Source organism: Onychostoma macrolepis, chromosome 12, assembly GCF_012432095.1.
Source record: "Onychostoma macrolepis isolate SWU-2019 chromosome 12, ASM1243209v1, whole genome shotgun sequence".
NCBI classification, from domain to species: domain Eukaryota; kingdom Metazoa; phylum Chordata; class Actinopteri; order Cypriniformes; family Cyprinidae; genus Onychostoma; species Onychostoma macrolepis.
This window is the reverse complement of record NC_081166.1, coordinates 8951780-8972279: the sequence shown is the minus strand read 5'-3', so window position 1 is coordinate 8972279 and position 20500 is coordinate 8951780. Positions and strand designations below refer to the sequence as shown.

At 39.2% G+C, this 20500-nt stretch overlaps 1 protein-coding gene across 2 annotated transcripts; it reads left to right on the top strand.

The window, feature by feature from the left end:
• Nucleotides 1–331: 331 nt before the first annotated feature.
• Nucleotides 332–10090, top strand: trim8b (tripartite motif containing 8b). Of its 2 annotated transcripts, XM_058794099.1 has the most exons (7): nucleotides 332–844; nucleotides 1607–2187; nucleotides 6433–6528; nucleotides 6868–7101; nucleotides 8392–8423; nucleotides 8549–8664; nucleotides 8783–10090. In XM_058794099.1, the coding sequence occupies exons 2-7, from the start codon at nucleotides 1615–1617 to the stop codon at nucleotides 9424–9426; spliced, it is 1695 nt and encodes a 564-aa protein (XP_058650082.1). In that variant the 5' UTR covers nucleotides 332–844; nucleotides 1607–1614; the 3' UTR covers nucleotides 9427–10090. The 2 variants fall into 2 exon arrangements, with proteins under 2 accessions (XP_058650082.1, XP_058650081.1); XM_058794098.1 differs by having other exon boundaries at nucleotides 332–2187.
• Nucleotides 10091–20500: the final 10410 nt, after the last annotated feature.

Sequence of the window (20500 nt, the reverse complement as noted above, 5' to 3'; positions counted from 1 at the left end):
ATAAATAAAAATGACAAAAGCACAAAACAAAATTACAAAAAATTAAACAATTTCAAATTAAGTTGAAAAATAAATATAAAAACTAATTTATATACTGTGCGTTAATAAAAACGAAAATTTTATATAAATAATTATTCAAAAATGAACAATATACGAGTCAGTGAATGATTCATTTTAGTGAACGATTCAAAGGATTCGAGTCACTGGGATGATTCAAAATCCCCAGTAATCTTCGCGTTATTCCCCGATGTTGGTGCCCTTTTAAACAAAGCCCCGCCTCGTTGCTCGAAGCCCCTCCTTTTGGCATGTCAAAGCGGTGATGAGTCACGTGATTGGCGGAGTGGTCGTTGGGAGGGGAGGAGCGAGTGTGAAGCTCTGTGTGTATTGAAACTCTCTTTTCTGTCCCTGCATTCCAACCCTCATCAAAGACTGAACGAGAGAAGAGGAAAAAAACCATAAATAATACCATGGTGAGATCGGCCCGTTTTGAGGATCGACCCATGGATGCACGTTCTCAGGAATCGGCCACGATAGGACTCGGAAGCAGCGAAGAAACGCACGCCTGTAATCCACTTTTGATTTCTTTTAAGCACTAAAGCGAGAGAGGCTTGATGGGGGCCAAACAGAGACGTTTTCTTTTTCATTTTTAAAGAGGGACGCAAGATGGCAGATGACAGACTTCAATAGCGAGAACCACTCCGTTTCGCTTTAAAATCCGAAGAGCTGTCTGTTTATTTTTGGAGGTGTATCGGAATAAGACTTCATTTTTTTTTCCCTCGCCTGAAGAGATCAAAGTGAAGGCACTCGGCAGTCCAGTTTTCTCTAGACTTGGTTACATACCAGTGTATGTTCTCTCTATGTTCCTTTGTTATAATGAGGGGAAGTGTCGTATGCGCGTAGTCTACACATATGTGTAAGAATTGACCGTTTGGTCTAGTTAAGATCGTTGTTTTCTATGAAATTCAAATATATAACGCCACGGGGATGTGCGGTATGAATATTTTAATATAAAGTAACGCACGTCTGTATGGAGATCTAGCAGAACCATTATAATCCTCTTTGGGAATAAAATCCATGACAGTGTGATGCTATGTCAAAATAGCAGCGGACAAAAACCTTGTGAGAATAATAAATTTACTTTCAACAGCTTTTATTAGTCTCTCACTCGAAGCTGTTCTCGAAAAACGGTCTATCGACGTGTCTTTACCTAGTAAACGAGGAGCTGTCAGGCTGGTCGTCAGCAGACTGGATTATTCATAGTCGTCGTACATAACTAGCGGGCGCAGGAATCGGCCGTACGTGTAAAATATGAACCAGAGTGTAGGCATTTAAAGTCACAAGACAGAAAAGTCCACTTTAGTGCTGTGGCAACAAAATTCTCGCCGACGCCTACAGTTGACACGAACGAATGAAGAAGTGGGTGGTGTAATGATGTTGCCTTAAGCTAAAGTGTGCTCAAAGTATACTCTCATAGTGTATTTGCACTCTCATTGGCATAAAGTTGAGGTTTGTGGGATAAAACAAGGTCCTTGTGGTTCCCACACCACCCATTTCAGGTATTTACGGAGGAAAACCTATTTTATGCAGTTTTTACCTTGATTTTTAGCATTAAAGATGGCTGAGAACTGGAAGAACTGTCTGGAAGAAGAGCTTATATGCCCTATTTGTCTGAACGTGTTCTCGGAGCCGGTTCAGCTCCCTTGCAAACACAACTTCTGCCGCATGTGTATCAACGAGGCCTGGTCTAAAGATACAGGAATGGTTCGCTGTCCCGAATGCAACCATGCCTACAGCCAAAAACCAGCTCTGGAGAAGAACCACAAACTGTCCAACATTGTGGAGAAGTTTAACGCGTTAAACGTTGAGAAGACGCCAGCGGTTTTGCACTGCATTCTGTGCCGACGCGGCCCTCCGCTTCAAGCCCAGAAGGTTTGCCTCAGGTGCAATGCGCCCTGCTGCCATTCCCACGTACAGACCCATCTCCAACAGCCCTCTTCCAACGCTGGACACTTACTGGTGGACGCCGAGGACGTGCGGGCCTGGAGCTGTCCACAGCACGACGAGTACAGACTATATCATTGTGAAACCGAGCATGTGGCCGTCTGCCAGTACTGCTGCTTCTCCAGATGTGCTACCAACCACGGCCACGCGGTGTGCGATATAGAAGTCAGACGTAACGATATCAGAGTAAGTGGCCTCAACTTCTTGTGTTATGTTCTACATTCTGTTGTTTTACCTCCAGCTAAAGGTTGTGGTTCACTTCTGGATTTGGCGGAGACGACAACGAGGTTTATCTATGTAGTTGCTAACTATTCTGTCCCCTTCCCCCCTTTTTTTTCTTCCGTTTGAATGATAAACAATTGGGTAGAGCGCAAACAATACTGAAGCTCTCCTTTGGGCTTATCTTCCCAGCACAGGTGCATCCTTGCGTGGCGTTTTGGGGAGGGGGAGGACTGCGACTGGAGAATTTAATGATGAGTCTTATTTTCTGTGGCACAGATGAGGGAAAAGGCCAGATTTGGATTTAATTTACTCTTAACAACCTCTTGCATTTTCCTGGCTTGCTGCAACAAAACAACCTGGATTCTCTTGTTTTCAAATAATCAGCATGGCACAATGCTCTAGGTGTTTTTATAGCCTTTTCATAAACCTAAAACCAAATAAAATTTACAGGCAGAATGGAAACTGCTCCGATATTATATTTGCATCAAATATCTAAAAAAATAAATAAAATAAATCTCTTTAGTTAGTGCCGGATGTGTTACATATGAAGCTTTTTCCCCTTTGCAGTAGCTTTATGTGTGTAAGAAGTAAGGCAGTGTGCCTCTGATTTGATTCATGTGCATGCTGTCAACATAATTTCCATTCATGTTGATTATATAAATCATATGCCATCAGTTATCCCAGGCACTTCTGTGACAGGACATGTTAGCAATGACCAATCAATCTACAAAATGAACCCTTGTTGTGTCGTAGCCCAAGCTATTTAAAACTGAAACCATGCCCGTTTGGGATGTTTCGGGATTTCCAGAGCTCTTTTTCACAGGTAGTCCTTGTTTGTTAATGTTAAGTTTACCATCTTTGATGGACACCATTTGTCCTTCCACGTTCATCTGCTTCAAGGCAAAATGGCTCTGTCTGGGGCTGTAGCTCAGGGCAAGGTTGCTATTGCCTCGTTCACTCTGACCTTGGTGGAAGAGACGCTGGTTTGAAATGACAGTGATTTTGAGCACCCTACCCCCATTCCCCCTTGAGAGAGGTCCGTCCTGGATGGCAAGCCAGCACCGCTGCCATGAGGTATTAGGTTCCACCCTCCAGGCTTCTGCCGGCAGCCCGAGCTCATCAGTCACTACAATTAGGCCATGGTCTTAGATCCTAGAGCTTCAAAGACATTCTCTGTCTCCATGCGGTTTTCTGCTTCTTGACCTTTCTTCTGTTCCTGATTGTTGATGTAGATAAACACCAATTTAATCTGTAAAGGAAAAGATAGTTCAGAACTTGTGTTTTCAGAAACCAAACACGTATTGTTGGCTATTGTGAAGCATGTCGCCAAATTCACCACAGATTAGAGAGAGTTCACCCAAAATTAAAATTGTCATAAATTATTCACCCTCATCCATGTCATTTCGGTCTTCTGCAGAACAAAAGAAGAAGATATTTTGAAGAACATTTTTGCCTTTACAATAAAAGTCAGTGGGATCCAAAACAAAACTGGACTCAACTGACTTTCACTGTGGACAAAAACCCACTAAGATGTATTTCAGGATGCAGGTTTTCACCAGATTTCTATTTTTGGTGAACCATCCCTTTAAATTACAGCAGTAAGTGACTTAATGGGGAGAAAATGGCTCCATATGGCTTTAAATTATGTACTGCCGCTGTAAAAATGTATGCAAGATAGATCTCCTGCTGTGCTAAGATGAATACTGCACATCATACTGTAAATATGTGTCATTTTTGGTAATGTAGAGAGGTTAGTGTAGTCTGTATGAGTCTGATTCACTGCCAAATCCAATTCCTTGGATCCAAATCTTGGTAATGGATTTACGCCACAAGAAAATCGGTTGATGCACAAGCGAGATACACGAAAACAAGTCCGTTTACCCAGTACCATGTGATTGTGGATCCAATTTGTCATACGCTCAACAAACAAAATCTGTTGAAAGGAAAAGGTTTGGCTGCGCGTATCATCGGCAGTGATTGATGTAGTTCATTTGGCACAGAGGGTACAGTCAGCTGTTATAAGCGTCTGTCAGACGGTGTGATTGAAGATCATTAGTTTGCAGCGCATCCCTCTCTGGGTCTTGTGTTTGTCCTGTACTGCTGCATTCTGAAGACTGACATTGATTCCCTTTGTTTTTTACTCTTTGTAGCGGAGATGAATCAGAATTATATAACAGCATTACTCTCGAGTGTGAAGAAAAATGCTAAAATTGACTTCTTTTGCTTGTACGAGAATACCTGTTTTGTTTAATCTTTCATCCCGCATGTGAGGTTATTAAAAATTGACGTCACGCTACTGAGTTAGATGTGCCCTCAGTCAACTTTGGCAGCGCAAGCCCTGTTTTTTGCCTGTAAGCTTTTTAGCATAAAGTGGCTTGATGTGGTTGAGGTTTGTCCTCTTTCTACAGGAAGCAGTTTTATCTGTGAGCTAGCCTGCATTCATTACGGAGCTTTGCTCCAAAATACACACTCGCAGGGTCAACACGATTTGTCTCTGCCTTGGACACAGACAAAGACAAAATGGGGAAAGACGGTGTGAAATGAGCCTTCCTTCTTTCTCGTTGCTCTCCTCTATGCTGTCTTTCCTTCTCCTCCTCCTTTTTCCTCCCTCATATTCCCCTCTGAATATACAGATATGAAAAAAAGAGCTTTGTTGCCATGACAGCACCCCCACCTTCTTTTTGGTGACTGCTTCTCGCACGAGGCGTTTGTTTAATTAAAACTAATTTGGTTTGTTCCTTAGGTACCACTGAACTTCTGTCAGGCGTCGCAAGTCATTTGTTGATTGTGTTTTTCCCCTTTGTTTGCCATTGAATATGAAAGGAAAATTATTGAAATTCCTCTTCAGCCACCAGTCCTTCTCTGCGGGGCCTTGACAATTGCATTCATTGAAAAGAAAGGAACGGGAAGTTAGCAAAGTTACATTTGTGCCATCACAACAGAACTGACTTTTTAAAATCTTTTTGTCTCAGTGCTGCATTAGCTAGTTTCTAAGAGAAAAGATTATGCTAGTTAACTGGAATACTAGATTGGTCATTTGTTATGTCATTTTCTTAGCAATAAAATAAGACCGGAAAAGATTTTCTGGTATCCAGAATTCTTAGTTTATGGTTCAAACTGAATTTATATTACAGCATTAGACATGTAGAACACGGATCTTGTCTCCTTTATGAATATTCTCTATATAGCTTGAATTCTACTTAATCTCATTTATATATGAACGTTTGGCTGAGCTAAATATGTAAGATTTATTCATTTTACTAGTGATACATAATTATTGTGATTTATTAAATACCCATCAAGTTTACTTAAAAAAAAACATGTCATCCAAGTAGTTTTTTGATTCTTTCTTGTTTTATTCAGTATGATATTATGACATGTGCTTTTAATAGTAACTCTGATTAAACTTTTCAAGTGACGCAAGATTTTGAACTTTTTTTTTTTTTTTTTAACGTCACTGACTGATAACTCTGAAAGATTCATTTGTTTTACCACTGTAGTATAAATTATAGTTTGGTAAATATTGCTGTTTGAAACTGTGTTGTTTTTTTTAAGCATACAAATGAAACTGATTAAATATCATTCTTCCTAGCATTCAGTTCTCATGATGAAACCCACATTTCATGCACTAATTTGTTATTATACAATGTCATGCATACAGAGGAAATTCTTTTGTTCTGAAAGCCATGAACAATTTCACCAAAATGCCATTTCCACTCCACCTCAGGTCATGTAATTTCATAATATGGCAGTGGTGGAAATGACATTTTTAAAGTGAGGAATGAAATTGGCTTGGGTAATTTCATAGCCAGCTTTTTATGTGTCCAAAATATTCAAATAATGTTTACACATTTTGCATAGTTTTTGCATAATTGCATACAAATTGCATTGCAGATTGGAAAAGAAACAAAAAAAATTCTGATCACAAGTGGCATTTACCTTGCTTTTTTCCCCCCATATATTTCTTATTTCATCTCAAGCATGGTCTTCACCGACTATATTCTTTTAAAACTAGGAGCAGTTTGTTGCAAAATGGTTGATTGTGGTGGAAGATGGTTTGATTATTTCACTGTTTGTTTTTAATGTAATTGTTTATATATTTATTTATAATGGATTACAAGCTGATTCAGATCATCTGAACATGGCCAGATATTCTAATTTAGTCAAATCAAAAGAGTATTGCCCTAATCGTATCTTTTTGTATTTCAGCAAATGCTGATCAAACAGCAGGATCGAATCGAGGACCGGGTTCAGGACATAGAAGAGCAGCTCTACAAATTAGAATCTGACAAATGTCTCATGGAAGTAAGTGTGAAATGTTCATACTGTACATTGACAAGCTAAATCACATTATTATTATTAACAGAACAACTGCATCCTTTGCTTTGCGAGCTTTGGAACTAAACACTCAGCTTTTTAATACAAGACACTCTTCCTATTACTGTGATTAATGACCACATTAGTACATTCGTACAGGTTTGAGATAAAGGTTATGCCTAGTTCTTGTACCATAACAAATCCAGTTCCTCAGTGGCTCTTCCCAATCATCCATATCAGATGCAGTCTCTGCTTAGCCCCCATTGTTAAGACCGAACAAGACTTGCATAATAAGTTATGGTTTTGTGCTGATCTGTGGAATCTCAGGACAAAGTGCAGCACCTGAAGGAGGAGGTGCAGCTGCAGTATCAGAAAATGCAGCAGCTCTTGGAGGAGGATCTGGGGAAGACCCTGGAGGTCCTGGATAAGGCCCATTCCAAGTTCTGCCAGGAGAACTCGGCGCAGGCCCTGCAGCTTCACCAGAAACAGCAAGAGGCTAAGAAACTGCTCAGCTCCATCCAGATGGTTTTCGATAAGGCAGAGGACATCGGTTTTATGAAGGTGACCTGACTTTTATTGCTGTTGTCAATACTACACAGCCTGTTTTTGTTATAAATGGTGACATTTAGCCGTGTTTTAAAATGCCTTTGCCTTTTGTCATGGTGAGGATGATGAAGAGTATTTTCCTGCCAGGCTATTATGAGTGAACTCAGATTTATTGCGAACTATAATAGTGTAATAGTATACAAAGATGCCAGAAAATGATTATTTTTGGCCCCATGTAGAATAGGCATCCATTTTTCATGTGCTGGATCACAGTTCACCTCTCTGGAATTCAGGATATATTAAGTATGAATATAATTTTTTAGGTTGGGGTTTTGTCGTTTAGATTTATGGATATAAAGTCAGCTATTCGTTAGTATTGAGCTAAACTATGTGATTTTAGAAATATTCATGTTCATGAAATGTTTATAGTAAGGGGGGAACAAATACCGGTTAGCATAATAACTAATTCTATAGGGGAGGGAGAGATGCTATAAACCGATAGAGATACTAAAACAAAGAGATGCTATAAAATTGGCATTTTTCCCCAAAGAAACTCCTTTGTTATTCTAATGAAGCTGTCAACAGTCTGCTGCAGACATGCATGTTCCACATGCATTTATCATCATCTTGTCCTTGAATTGCTTGTTCACTGCAGTCTTATTTTAGCTTCTTGCATTCAGTTGACTTGCAAAAAAATCAGTTCTGGAATTGTTTTGCTTTATTTGAAGTGCCAAAACCCACACAACAACTTGGTTTTGCAAAAACCCACACACAACACTGGTGGGCAGGGCCTGCTTGCTGTCTGTATCTATATTTGTCATTTTTCATTACCACTATAAAGCTTAAAATAAAGTTCCGATGCTGATACACAGACAATTTCCATATATAGTATTTTATCCAAGAGAGTCTTTTTTACAAAGTGCAAATAATGACAGATACTGTTGGCACTAATTATAATATAATATAATATAATATAATACAATATAAGAACATGTTAGTATATTTTAATGACATACTATAAGTATTATTAGAATAATATAAAACATTATTTGCATCTTGTCTAGTAAAATTTACTAGCATTTTTTATTTATTTTAACGTTTTACCTTTTACAAATGGAGACGGCGAGAATGGGATAGGAAACAATGGGGAGAACATTCCTGTGCAAAAATACCTTGCAGGCTTATTATTTTACATTTACATAGTTACTCTGTTTTTTTTTGTTGTTGGTTTGTTTTTAATTAGATGCATTTTATGTGCAGGAACCCTGTTATTGAAATATGTAATATCTTTTTTTTTCTTTTTAGAACACAAAATCTGTGAAAATACTAATGGACAGGTGAGTCACTGCAGAGTTTTCATACATGAATCATTATCATAAGGTTCATTAGTCATCATTGCCATCCTGTCATTGTGTTAAGTATAAACATTAACTTGCATGGTTAATTTTTTTTTGGACTCAAGGTCTCAGTCTTATGTGGGCAGCACATTGTCACCGTACAAAGTGGGCAGCCTCAACTCCAAACTCTTTCTGTCTGAAATCTCTAAAAGAGAGAAGAACCTCTGCAAGATGCTGGAAGGTATGCATGAAAAAAATACATATGTTCAAGTATTAATTATATAAAACCTTCTGAAGTTGTATCCAACTGCTTTTTTTTAAATAATTAACCGTTTCTGTTATTATTTTATCATTTCCAGCTCCGTTCAGCGCTCCTGCAAACTTTTTCCAGAGTATTCCGGCGTACCTGTGCGAGAAGCGCAGGCACTCGGTGGCGTTCCCCGAAGGCAGCGGCAGCAGCAGAGCGGGCGCTAGCTTCATGGACTCTTCCTCCTCATCAGGCCCTGCGGCTGCCAAGCAGCCGTGCCTGAGTCTCACTCAGGGCCCTGCCCCAGGCGAAGGTCAGTCCTCCCAGCAAGCTCTAGGGCCGTGTGGCTCCACCCAACACGTAGGAAGCAGCAGCTCAGCCTCCGGCTCTCAACCCTTACCGCACTCTGCCTCGGTGTTCCCGCACTCCCATTACCCAAACGGCAGCTCGTCCCAGCTGCCCCAGTATGGAGCGCGGAAGATCCTGATGTGCACGGTCGATAACTGTTACTGCTCAGGGGTGCCCTCCGTGTCCAACCACCGTGGACATCCGCCCTACCCTCGCTCCAGCTCTTTCCCCTGGCCGGTGAGCTCGCAGGAGTACTCCCACGCCCCTCTGCCCTCAGCCCCGGCCATGTCCCAGTCTCTCCAGAGCCTGTCCATGCGCGACTGGATCGACGCCTCTCAGTCACACAGGCACACTGACTTCTACAGCCTCTACGGCCAGTCTTCCACCAAGCATTACGTCACCAGTTAACCCCTGCTCCAGTGACTGCTGCCAGTCACCAGATGGGGCGTCTTTTTCCGCTGAGAGATGTCTTAAAGAGATGCATGTGGGGCATTTTTATACGCAGACCTTATCAATCATTTAGAATGAACTGCCGAAGTCCGAGAGCAGTGAAAAAGAAAGTTAATATCACAAAGTCAAGCATAGCTTTGCACATTATTTAGGCACTAATGGTGTTGTGATTATGTACCATGAACGCAAGTTGCTCTTCTAAAAATAACACTCAATGTTTGCAAGAGATGCAGAAATGATGGAGGACGCTGTTGTTTGTCAAATCATCAATAATGTTGCACTTTCTTTGTAAGACCCAAATTTCGCAATTACCGTTGACTCATCAGGCGAAACGATGGAAGTCAGCAGTAAAACCATTAAGTCAGCTCTTAATGAAACTCAAGGCGATTTACTGTTGAGAGAATTGTAGCCCACGACGTTTTATTAACTTCACATGGTTGTTGTTTGTTAGAACACCCATGTGCAAAAACTCTGTATAGTTTCCCAGCCTTCCATATTTCAGCTTTCATTTTGTTTAAATTGGAGTCTGTGGTCTTTTTATTCGTCACAAATAGCACAAGCACATGTTAATTTGTTCTGTTTTTTTTTTTTTTTTTTAACCGACCCGGAAACTGGAACAGCACAGCATTGTCATCGCCGCCATTGTTCACCATTTCGCTTGGCCTTCCCTACTGAATGCATCTTTTTAATGGAAATGCCCTTCACCTTGGTTCGCAGTCCTCTCCTTGGGCTTCCAAAGTAACCAAGAACGCGCCTCCACCCACAACCTTCAATCTGGTCCCCATCCAGACGGCGCTGTCTCTCTCACGCCCTTCAAAGCCACAGAAACGCTCCCCTTTACATCCTGTATGTTAAACGCAGGATGCATTGGTTTCGCATTCTTTCGTTTACCCGTGGCCTCTCATTATATCTGACTCAACGGCGGCTTCAGCGCAAACGTGTCAGCCGAAGACGAAATGGCCTGTGTTCAGAGGGTCATGGTGCACTTGATGCCTCTGCATTTACTGTCAATGCTGTAATTGTTCTTCCTTGTGTTTCATGCCGTTTCCGGCTCCAAGCAACAGAGCCTCTGGCTTCCTGTTTGTTACTGAGTGCATGTGGAAAAGAGTTTATGAGCACTCGTAGAAAAATAATAAAACTGCTAGCAGTTATTAAATGACTTTTGAAACAGGGAATGAAGTTTTTGGTTTCGTTTTATTTTTTTTTATTTTTTATTTTTAGATCTACTTAAGAAAAACATTGACCAATGAACGTTACGAAACTAACTGAATTCTTGGGATGAAATGGAGGGATTTTCTGTTGTAAATATTTTGTGAAATGAAAAAGAAAGACCTGTAATTTGGAAAGATCCTTGTTCAAATAAATGCTAATTTCAAGTTTAAGAAGTTCTTTTTCCACAGTTTTGTTTTTGTGTTGTATAATGAATCTTACCCTTAAGTTCTTCATGCAGACTTAAAATAGACCATATTGCTAACATCACTATGGTAACACTTACATTTGACACTTAATTTATATCTGTGTAAACCAAATTATTCACATAAATGCTTCCAGCTTAGACCAGATGCGAATGAATTTGAGAAATGTGCATTGTGTTTTCTTTTATTTTTCAGAAAGACTGTGAAGCCATTTTCAATGTGTTGGAAAAGATCTAGGTGGTTAAATCTAAAGAACATCAAATAAAATGAAAGCAAAAACAGGCAAATGAGTCAATGTCAAAATGCCCTTTGCCTCAGTTTATTGATTTCTAGACAAGAAATTTAGGTCAGCGTTGGTTAGATTCTCATTGTTTTCATCTCTCAACTGACAGTGACCCACTCACTCTTGATTTGACTAACATGAGAACTACAGCGCTTCCAGAAGAGCCATTTTAAATGCACGTTTCTCTGCTACAGCTTTGAAACCTCAATGTGAGGTTTTATGCATATAGGGATTCACTAGCTTTAGCATAATGTAGACACAGCCACCTGTCAGTGCGTTTACAATGGCCTGTGAAATATTGGAGGCAAATAGTGAAAAAAAACATGGGTGTGATCTGCATATGCTGACATTTGCTGTTTCTGCTAAGCCAATGGAAATAATTAATGTATGTCTTGCAACTGATAAAAATGATGAAGGCCTGTTCAGTTTGTTTTTTTTGTGCGTGCATACGTGAAGAAAACCAAAGATTTATTAACAACCTGCGTGACTAAAGCTGAGTGATATGAATTGGATTCCTGCCTCTCACATGTGGCTACATGTGGAACAAGGTGCTGTGAGTATGTGTGTGTGCGTATCTGCAAGAGTGAGCCTTCGGTGATGTTTGTATAACCTGAGAGTGAGCAGGGTTGCATCTCCCCCTCCTCGGGTTTTCTTTCTTGAAAGAATGTCAGATGCCTGACTCTAAATAGCAGCTCAGCATTTTTAGTGCATCACAAGGCAAACAGAAAAGAAAGGCAGAGATATTTGTAGGCTGGAGCACAGAATAGACCAACAAAAAAGGAATAAGAAAACATCTGGCTTCTCTGAAGGCTGCACAATTTATCAGCGCACTGCACAAAAACAGCTTCTGTATGGCCAATTTCCCCATTGGAAAAGACTGTATATGACTGTATTTGCTAGTAAGTGCTCCTGCTAGCGAAGAGCGCAGCTGTCACATTGATGAAGAACTTCTGAATATGATGCAAGGTGAAATAAAGGCCAATGCCTGAGTGTTAATATGAGCATATGAATTGCATAACATTTGATTAGTTTAGGGGAGTAACTGGCAAAAAGTAGCACCATTATTCTAACTTGGCTCTATTTTTTATTAGCATGACAGCAGTACAGCTGTTTTCAAAATATTTATCCAGTAAGTTATTTCCTCCCCAAAAAAGAACAGTGCAGCTTGAAAAATAAAAATCTACTTCTTGTGTTTTTATATCCTGTAGATAAACAAAATGGGACTTGTGTAGCTGTGGTAGCTAAGCTAGCAGGCTAACTGCTAAACCATATAGTTGGCCAATGTCCCAAATGCACTATATGGCCTACACTGTGTGCTTAAACTACGCACATGTGATCTACTGTCTAGTGTGTGAATTTTATAAAGTTATTTACACATGTCATCCACCATCAGTCCTCGGCTAAGTAATTAAAGCTCAGAATCCTACTGTTAATTGCATTAAGTGTCCAACATTCAAAAAATTGTTATTTGGGTATTTAAAGTGCACTTAATTTTCAATGTGAACACACTACTCACACTATTTATACTACAACATGGCATAATAATGGTGTGTAAGTATGTAACTTGGCAGCAGGTAAGATAGGCAAGTGGTATGTAAAGCTGGTATAACTGGTTAATTGGTTAGCATATAAACTGAAAAAAAGAAACTGCATACTACGCTTGCTACTCCAAACATACATTTATATAGCAGAAAAAGTAAAAGTAGTATGTCGGTATATGTGGTTCCGGTTTCAGCAGTTTGACCGTGTGAAGAGTTCCAATGCAAAAGCCACTATCTTGGTCAAAAATGAGATAACAATACTGAGTGAATGCTCTCCATACATAGTATATGTTCATCAAGCACTTCAAATGCGCTAAATCCCAGCCTCAACCTATTCAGAAGTACCAGTACTTACATAGAAACCTATACATAGTAGCCAGAGAGAAATGCTCATTTTAAAGAAAAACGGCAGATGTACTTAGAGGCTTTTGCATCTGAACTCTTCATGTATATCTTTAGTTATGATTTGTTTTGATTTAAAAGACATTAATTGCTATATTTACATGGTTAAGATGACATTCATCAAACAAGGTTGCTATTTATTATGATAGTATTGCGTTAAATGGCTTCATTGTGGTTAGCTTTTTTTCTTTAGTAGCTTAGCTTGTAGTAGTTAACTGCTTTTTTAAATAGTTAGCTTGACTCTACTTTCAGGAGCTTGTATCTTCAGACACTACATTTACAAACACTGTCTTTCAGTTAAATGCTTTTGTGTAGTTATCATTCTTGGTGTGAACAGGTCTTTAAGGAATAGTTCACCTAAAAATGAAAGTTCCCCCATGATTTACTCACCCTCTAGCCATCTTAGGTGAATATGACTTTCTTCTTTCAGACGAAAACAATCTGAGGTATATTATAAAAAAATATCCTGGCTCTTCCAAGCTTTATAATTCAAGTCAATGGTGGTCGAGATTTTGAAGCACAAAAAAGTTTGTCCATCCATCATAAAAAGTGCTCCACATGGCTCCAGGGGGATTAAAAAAAAGGCCTTCTATCCATATTTAAAACTTTGTAAACTTTCATCTCTAGCTTCCGCTAATTGTCGTACACACGTTTACAAGAGAGTGCCGTTCTAGTGAATGATGTAGGATGTAGGTGTAGCGTGTAAACTGGTGAGAATATGCTAGTTTTGAGAATATGCTCCTCTTAGCTTATACTGAAAACGTTGACGCTTTTCTTTACAAATCCTCATTTTGTACTTCTAATTTGTGACCAGTGTTTTGTTTTGCTGTCTCCTCTGCAATTCTGCGTATGTCACTTCTCACTGAAGCTTCCGCTGCCCACATCCTACGTTATGCGCTGGAACGCCACTCTCGCATGAACGAGCATACAACAGTTAGTGAAAGCTAGATATTATACTTTATATAGTTTTAAATATGGATATTTTTCTTACACAAATGTGTCGCTTCACTTCAGAAGGCCTTTATTAACCCCTCGGAGCCATGTGGAGCACTTTTTATGATGGACGGACACACTTTTTTGTGCTTCAAAATCTCAACCACCATTCACAGCCATTATAGATTGGAAGAGACAGGATATTTTTCAATACAACCGTTTGTATTTGTCTGAAAGAAGAAAGTCATATACACCTAGGATGGCTTGAGGGTAAGTTTTATTTTTTTTGGGTGAACTATCCATTTAAGTATATACTTTACACCAAGAATGACAACTCTAGCAATAATTATATTAGTTCCCACACCAACAGACAATGCTCAAGCTCTGTAAATCTGTGTGGATTATGATTGGCTGTCAACGTTTTATCGTACATTAACTTGAAAAAAAAAAAAACTTCAGAAAGTGATTCCAACAACATTGTTCCTCTGTTTTGTTAACACTATAACTGTGGCGTGGACTTCCCTATTCTCACACAAGTTGAATGATTATTTAAACTTTATAGTTTTAATTATCATTAGGGCCAGTTCACAGCAAAAACAATAACTATAGGCGTGCATAGGCGCGAGCTACAGTGTCGTCATCTGCTGCTTTAAATGCTCAAACTCTTTAAAGTCAGGTGGATTCTGGTTGGCTCTCAACGTTTTATGGTTCTTCAGCTGGAAAAAAATCACTCAGAAAGTGATTCCAACAATATGGTTCCTCTACATCATGTCGGTATCGTTAAACTGTGGAATGGATTGCACATAGAATTAAAATGATTATTAAAACTTTATCATTATCATCTGCCTTTCAGTGTTTGTAGCAGTGATCTATCATAGGCTACAGCTTTTTTTTCCCCCTGGGTGTGGCACTCTGAAATATTTCACAAACAGTTTTAATGCCACTAGCGACTGCCTTACGCTTTTCTTTTTTTTTGGTTAGAGTTCTCATATGGTTTTTATGGTTTTATATTCAGTAGCTGCTTTTGAGGCTTATTGTAACCAGACCTTCTATTAGAAGGTCTCAGAGGAAGCTGGATGTCTATTAGATTAATGGAAAGTTTTGCTCTTAGGCAATAATACCCTTTTTTCTCTCTAAACCGGTTTTCACAGTCGAAAAATACCTCAGCAGTCCACTGCCACTGTGATTTGTGTGTGTGTATGTGTGTGTTTGTGTGTGTTGGCTCTCACTGTTATTGTGAGCTCCCTTAGCTGTGCTTACGAGAAAGAAACAATCCGTAGTGAAACTATTTTACAGGAGGAAACTTTGCCCACAAAGCCCAGAATATCTTTGCGTACTGGGCTATTTTAACTGTGTCTCAGAATGCAGGCACAGGTTGTTTTCCTGAAAGTCCAGCTGAGCTCAGGTTTACGTGTGGACCCTGGCCTCCAGCGTGCGCCTTTTTTTGCTGATGCCTGCCTGAAGACAGTCTTCTTCATCGGGTGCCCTTTTTCAGCCCTCAACGGCGCTGAAGGAGGGAGTGTGTGTCATATCTTGTTGAAATGCCTTTGGTCATATTTCAGAGGAATCTGTCTCTGCTGGCACCATGAAATTATTCGCCTAGCCCCTGCGGTGAGTTGCTTGCAGTGTGTGTGTGTGCAAGGGCATTAGTGAAAGAGATTTTTATGACCTCGGGGCGTTTCTCCATATGAATGAATCTATGTTTACGTCAATGAGGCAATTTTTGTCTCCAGCAAGAAAAAATGCTAGTTAGAGGCCGACTGCTTCCTTCTGAACGATCAAACTTGTCATGCCACCACGTCTGCCGTCTGCCCACTTATGCTGGGAATGTGTTGTTGGAGTCTGGAAGAATGACGGGGGAGTTGGTCGTCATGACGGGAGAGGCTGAGAAAGCCACTCTGATGTCTCATGGACGTGACAGCGGATCTGATGAAAGTGAGTTTGCCAGATGTCTTAACTGGCGATTTGCTAGCTCCAGGACAGATGTCTAAGCCATTGAAGCTAATGATTTAAGACGTGATTTAATAAGAGTGGTAATGACATTAATCAAAGAGATGCTTTTGGTTCGGCAGAAATGTGCAGTGATGATAGTGCAATGTTAAAAGACATTTCTGCATTGAATATTTCTGCAAGGAGGGGGCCACCAGCTGCAGGGAATGGAAGATGCAACTCAGTGCATCATTTTGACTCTTTTGTGAACACGGCATTCACAAGCAATTTTATTCACTTATTTTTACATTAAATAATATTCAATTATAAAATATTGTAGTACATGCATACATATACTGTATATATATATTTTTTTTTAATTTTATGTGCTTGTCATTTTTATTTTCAATTTAGCTTTATTTTATTTTTCAGTATTTTCATTTTAATAATTTTAGTACTTCAACTATTTTTTAATTTCACTTAGTCACTAAGGCAACATTTGTCATTTCAATTTTAATTTAGGTTTTTTAAGATTGTTTTCCATCTAATATTTACATTTTATTTTAATTCAGTTACATTTTAATTATGTTTTAATGCTTTTAGTTTTATAGTTAACATTAACAACGCTCATCAAAATTACATTTCTAAATATCATCTTAAAATATTTACTCTTCATAATGTTATTTTTCACAACCCAAAAGCAAATTTCTTTTATCACTGTCACTATATGTGCGATTAATATCATGATTTCTGACCAGAATCGGAAATAAATAGTTATATTATTCAATTATTCAAACTTTAGTGCTTGTATAATGACAGCATCACAACAGACTACTAACCAACAGTCTATGCAGCAAGTGTGGACTCAAAGGAGGACCACAGGGGCTGAGGGCCACATTTGGGACAGGGCCAAGGAAAGTCATTTCTGAGGCGGAGCAAGTTATTAAATTTTGATGAAAGATTATGAAAATAACATGCACTAATGAATCATGCAAAATAAGACCAAGAACGTGTATTAAGAATGCAAATAGAGTCAATTTTGATTTCAGATTGACTTAAAGACTCAATTAATACCAGCGTTTTAAACCTTTAGAAGAATGCCAGTTGTTTTTGCCTCATTTTACTTTTGAGAAGAAGGGATTTGGCAATGCCCAGCCTGTCATTAATACTTAATAGATCTCTGCTTTTTGTCTGTGACCCTGGCTGGATTAATGTCCTGGCTACTGCTTACGGAGGCTGTTTTCCCTCTCAGATGGTAATAAACGTTACTATTGTTTGATGTGAACGGACAGGGATTAGTTATTTCCAGCACAGGGAGGGGTTGCGCTTTTTTACAGATTTCCGATTCCGTTTAGCCTATTAGTGACTGTATTGCATTTGTTCATTTGTTCCATATAATTTATAACTTCAATTTATTTATGGCATGGAAATTTTGTGAGTGAGCTCCATTAATATCGTACCTGCGTGCCAGCGCTGTTTCGTCTATTTTCTCCTGTATTTCTGTCTGCTGAAAGAATGAACAGCAGGATGGTGGTGATGAGCTCCACTCCCTTGTGTGTGTCAGTGGAGATGCTGGGAACCCTGTGACCCAGATCATCCCTCCACACAGGCCCACTGTAATTTAACACCAGCCCCATCTCCCCCCTCCTCTCCTCTGCCAACCCTCACTGGGCCCAATGATCTGACACAGACACCTGTGTGTCTCTCCTGGCGTTGCTTTTATTTCTTTCTCTCTCCCGCCTCTCCTCCCCCCCGCATCTCTTTCATCATTCCTCTCCCTCTGTCTGTTTGACAGCCTCAGTGATGCTAAAGGAGGTGAACTAGCCAGAAAACTAAGAGAAAGAAAAAGTGAGCTCAAACACGTTCACATGTTGAGCAGGTTAAAGACACATGGTCTGTATAATAAATACGAAAGCTGTAACACATCCTACACATATGGATGGCAAAATTATTGGCATTGCGTGTGACCTAAAGGGTTTCCTGAGAATGAGCTTTTTGCGGCAGGATACAAGAAGTTTCCAGTGATGAGCTACGCAATTTGTCCATCCACTCAGAACATATTTGATCTTTAATATTATGTGTGGGATTTTGAGTCAGCGTGATGCTCTAGTGTGCATTATCCCATGTTTTACAGCGGCAGTGGTTCCTGATGGATTATTCTTCAAAGCCGAAGTAAGCCTATGGGCAAGACTTCCGGTTCAAAATGAGAAAAATAACAACGTCCCATAAACAGTAAAACTGTTTGCACTATAATTCATATTCAAATGGCCGCGCCCCCTCTTACGGGAAAAATAAGGTGCATAGGGTTTTGAAAAAAATCTTCATTAAATCATAAGCGGGGTGCACATAAGGGGTGCGCATGCGTGACCAAAATAAAAAATGTGTTGGGTAATTAGGTTCAGACCGCTCATCTGCATGCCAACATGGTTGACAGCAGTTAATGCACAATCACCATTGTATTTTTAATACACTTTTTATTTTAAAATATAATAGTGTTATCACACTTTATTTATTATTTTGTTATTATGTCTTTTAATTATTACTATTATTAATTATTTTATTTTTTATAGTTATATTTTTAATGGGTTACTATATTCTATATACTATACATGTGCAGTTTGAGCACCAAACCAAATCTCCAAACATTACAAACTTTTAATTGAAGCTAAAAAATATTTGAAAATCCCATGAACCATTGCAAGAGACATAGGCCTAAATGAATGTAAAACTGTTCATTTAAAGTTGTTTATTATATCTATTATATAAGTATATTGCAAAATATGCATAGATATTTTTAAATATTTTGACAGCATAGCGAGACCGACTCAACTACATCATGGTGTTTCATGGGAGTGAGCAATGCCTCCAAGCTCTTTTTTTCACGATTTGATCAACACGACTTTCTGATTGGTGGAATTTTCTGTACAGCATCATGAGTAATGTGATTTCCACTGCAAATTTTGCTGTTAAACATGATTATTTTAAAAAATAATTTGAAATAACAAAAACCGGTGGTTTTGTCAGAAGCATAAACAATCTTTTATTGTCAATAAGATTTATTGTAAATATCCATATGGAGGAAATTACATTTTACTTCTGGGACCTGACTGTTGCACTCCATAGAAATAATGCTGAGGACAAATAAAATATACATAGTTGCGGGTAGCCATTGATTTTCATTGTATGGAAGTCAATGGCTACCAGCAACTGTTTGGTTACCAACTCTCTTTAAAAATATCTTCTTTTGTGTTCAACAGAAGAAAAAAATTCGTCAGAAGAAAAAACTTTTCAAAGCACATCTTCAGACCTCTGCGTTCAATCCGCTTCCGCTGCATCTAGCTGTTTTTGAATGAGAGAACGCGCTGTGTGTGAACGGCTCCTAAGGCCTCGGGGTGGTTCTATTCATGCAGCAGCTGCAAAACAGCTGCTCGATTCCCATCAAAATGCACAGTAAAAAAAGGAACAAGAAATTTACCGTGCTAACTCCTCCCCCTCACCCCACACACTCACACACTTATGTATGGTGGCACGCGGTCAGGAAAAACAGCTATCGACCCTCTTAGACCGCACATCCAGAACAGCGTATAGACCTAAAGAACATTCCATGTGTTTCCATAATGATAACGCTGTCATTAGGTGCACATCTGAATCTGCTGAGATGATCCCGATGATCTACCGTACCGTGTCCCGTGTGGAAAAGCTTGACTGCTCTGTGCAGGAAGAGGAGATCTGTGTGGGTGTTGGGCCTTTTGTGTCTGGCTGAGGTGCATAATTATGTCTCCTTCACTGCACCCCTCTGACAGCCAGTATTTTAATGGCACTCAATAACAGAGGTGCTATTGCCTGAACTGACGATTAAACCGCTGTGAGTGTTTGAGTCTGTGAGTGTGCTGATAAGGCCATGCAACAAATCTCTGTCCACAAATCCATAATATATATATATATATATATATATATATGGATACAGATAGAGATATAAATAGATAGTAATACACTGAAATGTATGATAACTTTATACATTTAGAGGGTTTACAGGCAATCTGTTTGTGAAACTACAAAGGAATGAACCCAAGTCTTTCACTGACGAGATAATATCTGAGTGTGTTTAAATCTAGCATGGTCAGAATAGAAATAAATGAAGCCAAATGAGAAGACTATATCCCATCAAGGAGATAAAAATCAATGTTGCCCTTTTATTTGTGCAACTTTAAAGGCACATTCAAGTCCCTCTGAGTTGCTATGGTTACGTAGACTGCAGGATGTTATTGCAAGAAAGCTGGTCTGAGCCTCTTGATCTTAGATAAGGTGTGATCGACCACTAATCCAACCCTGGACTATTGCATTTCTGTCATAGGAACGCAGATGCTGAGGAGCATCAGCTAACTGAGGAGTTTAGAACAGGCATGTGGTTTTGTGTGGTTTAAGTTATGGGAAATATCAAGGTCAGTCTGTCGTTATAGCAAAATGGGTGAATTTCTGACCAAACCTAAAAATGACAAGTTATATACAGTACATATGATCATTTTAGA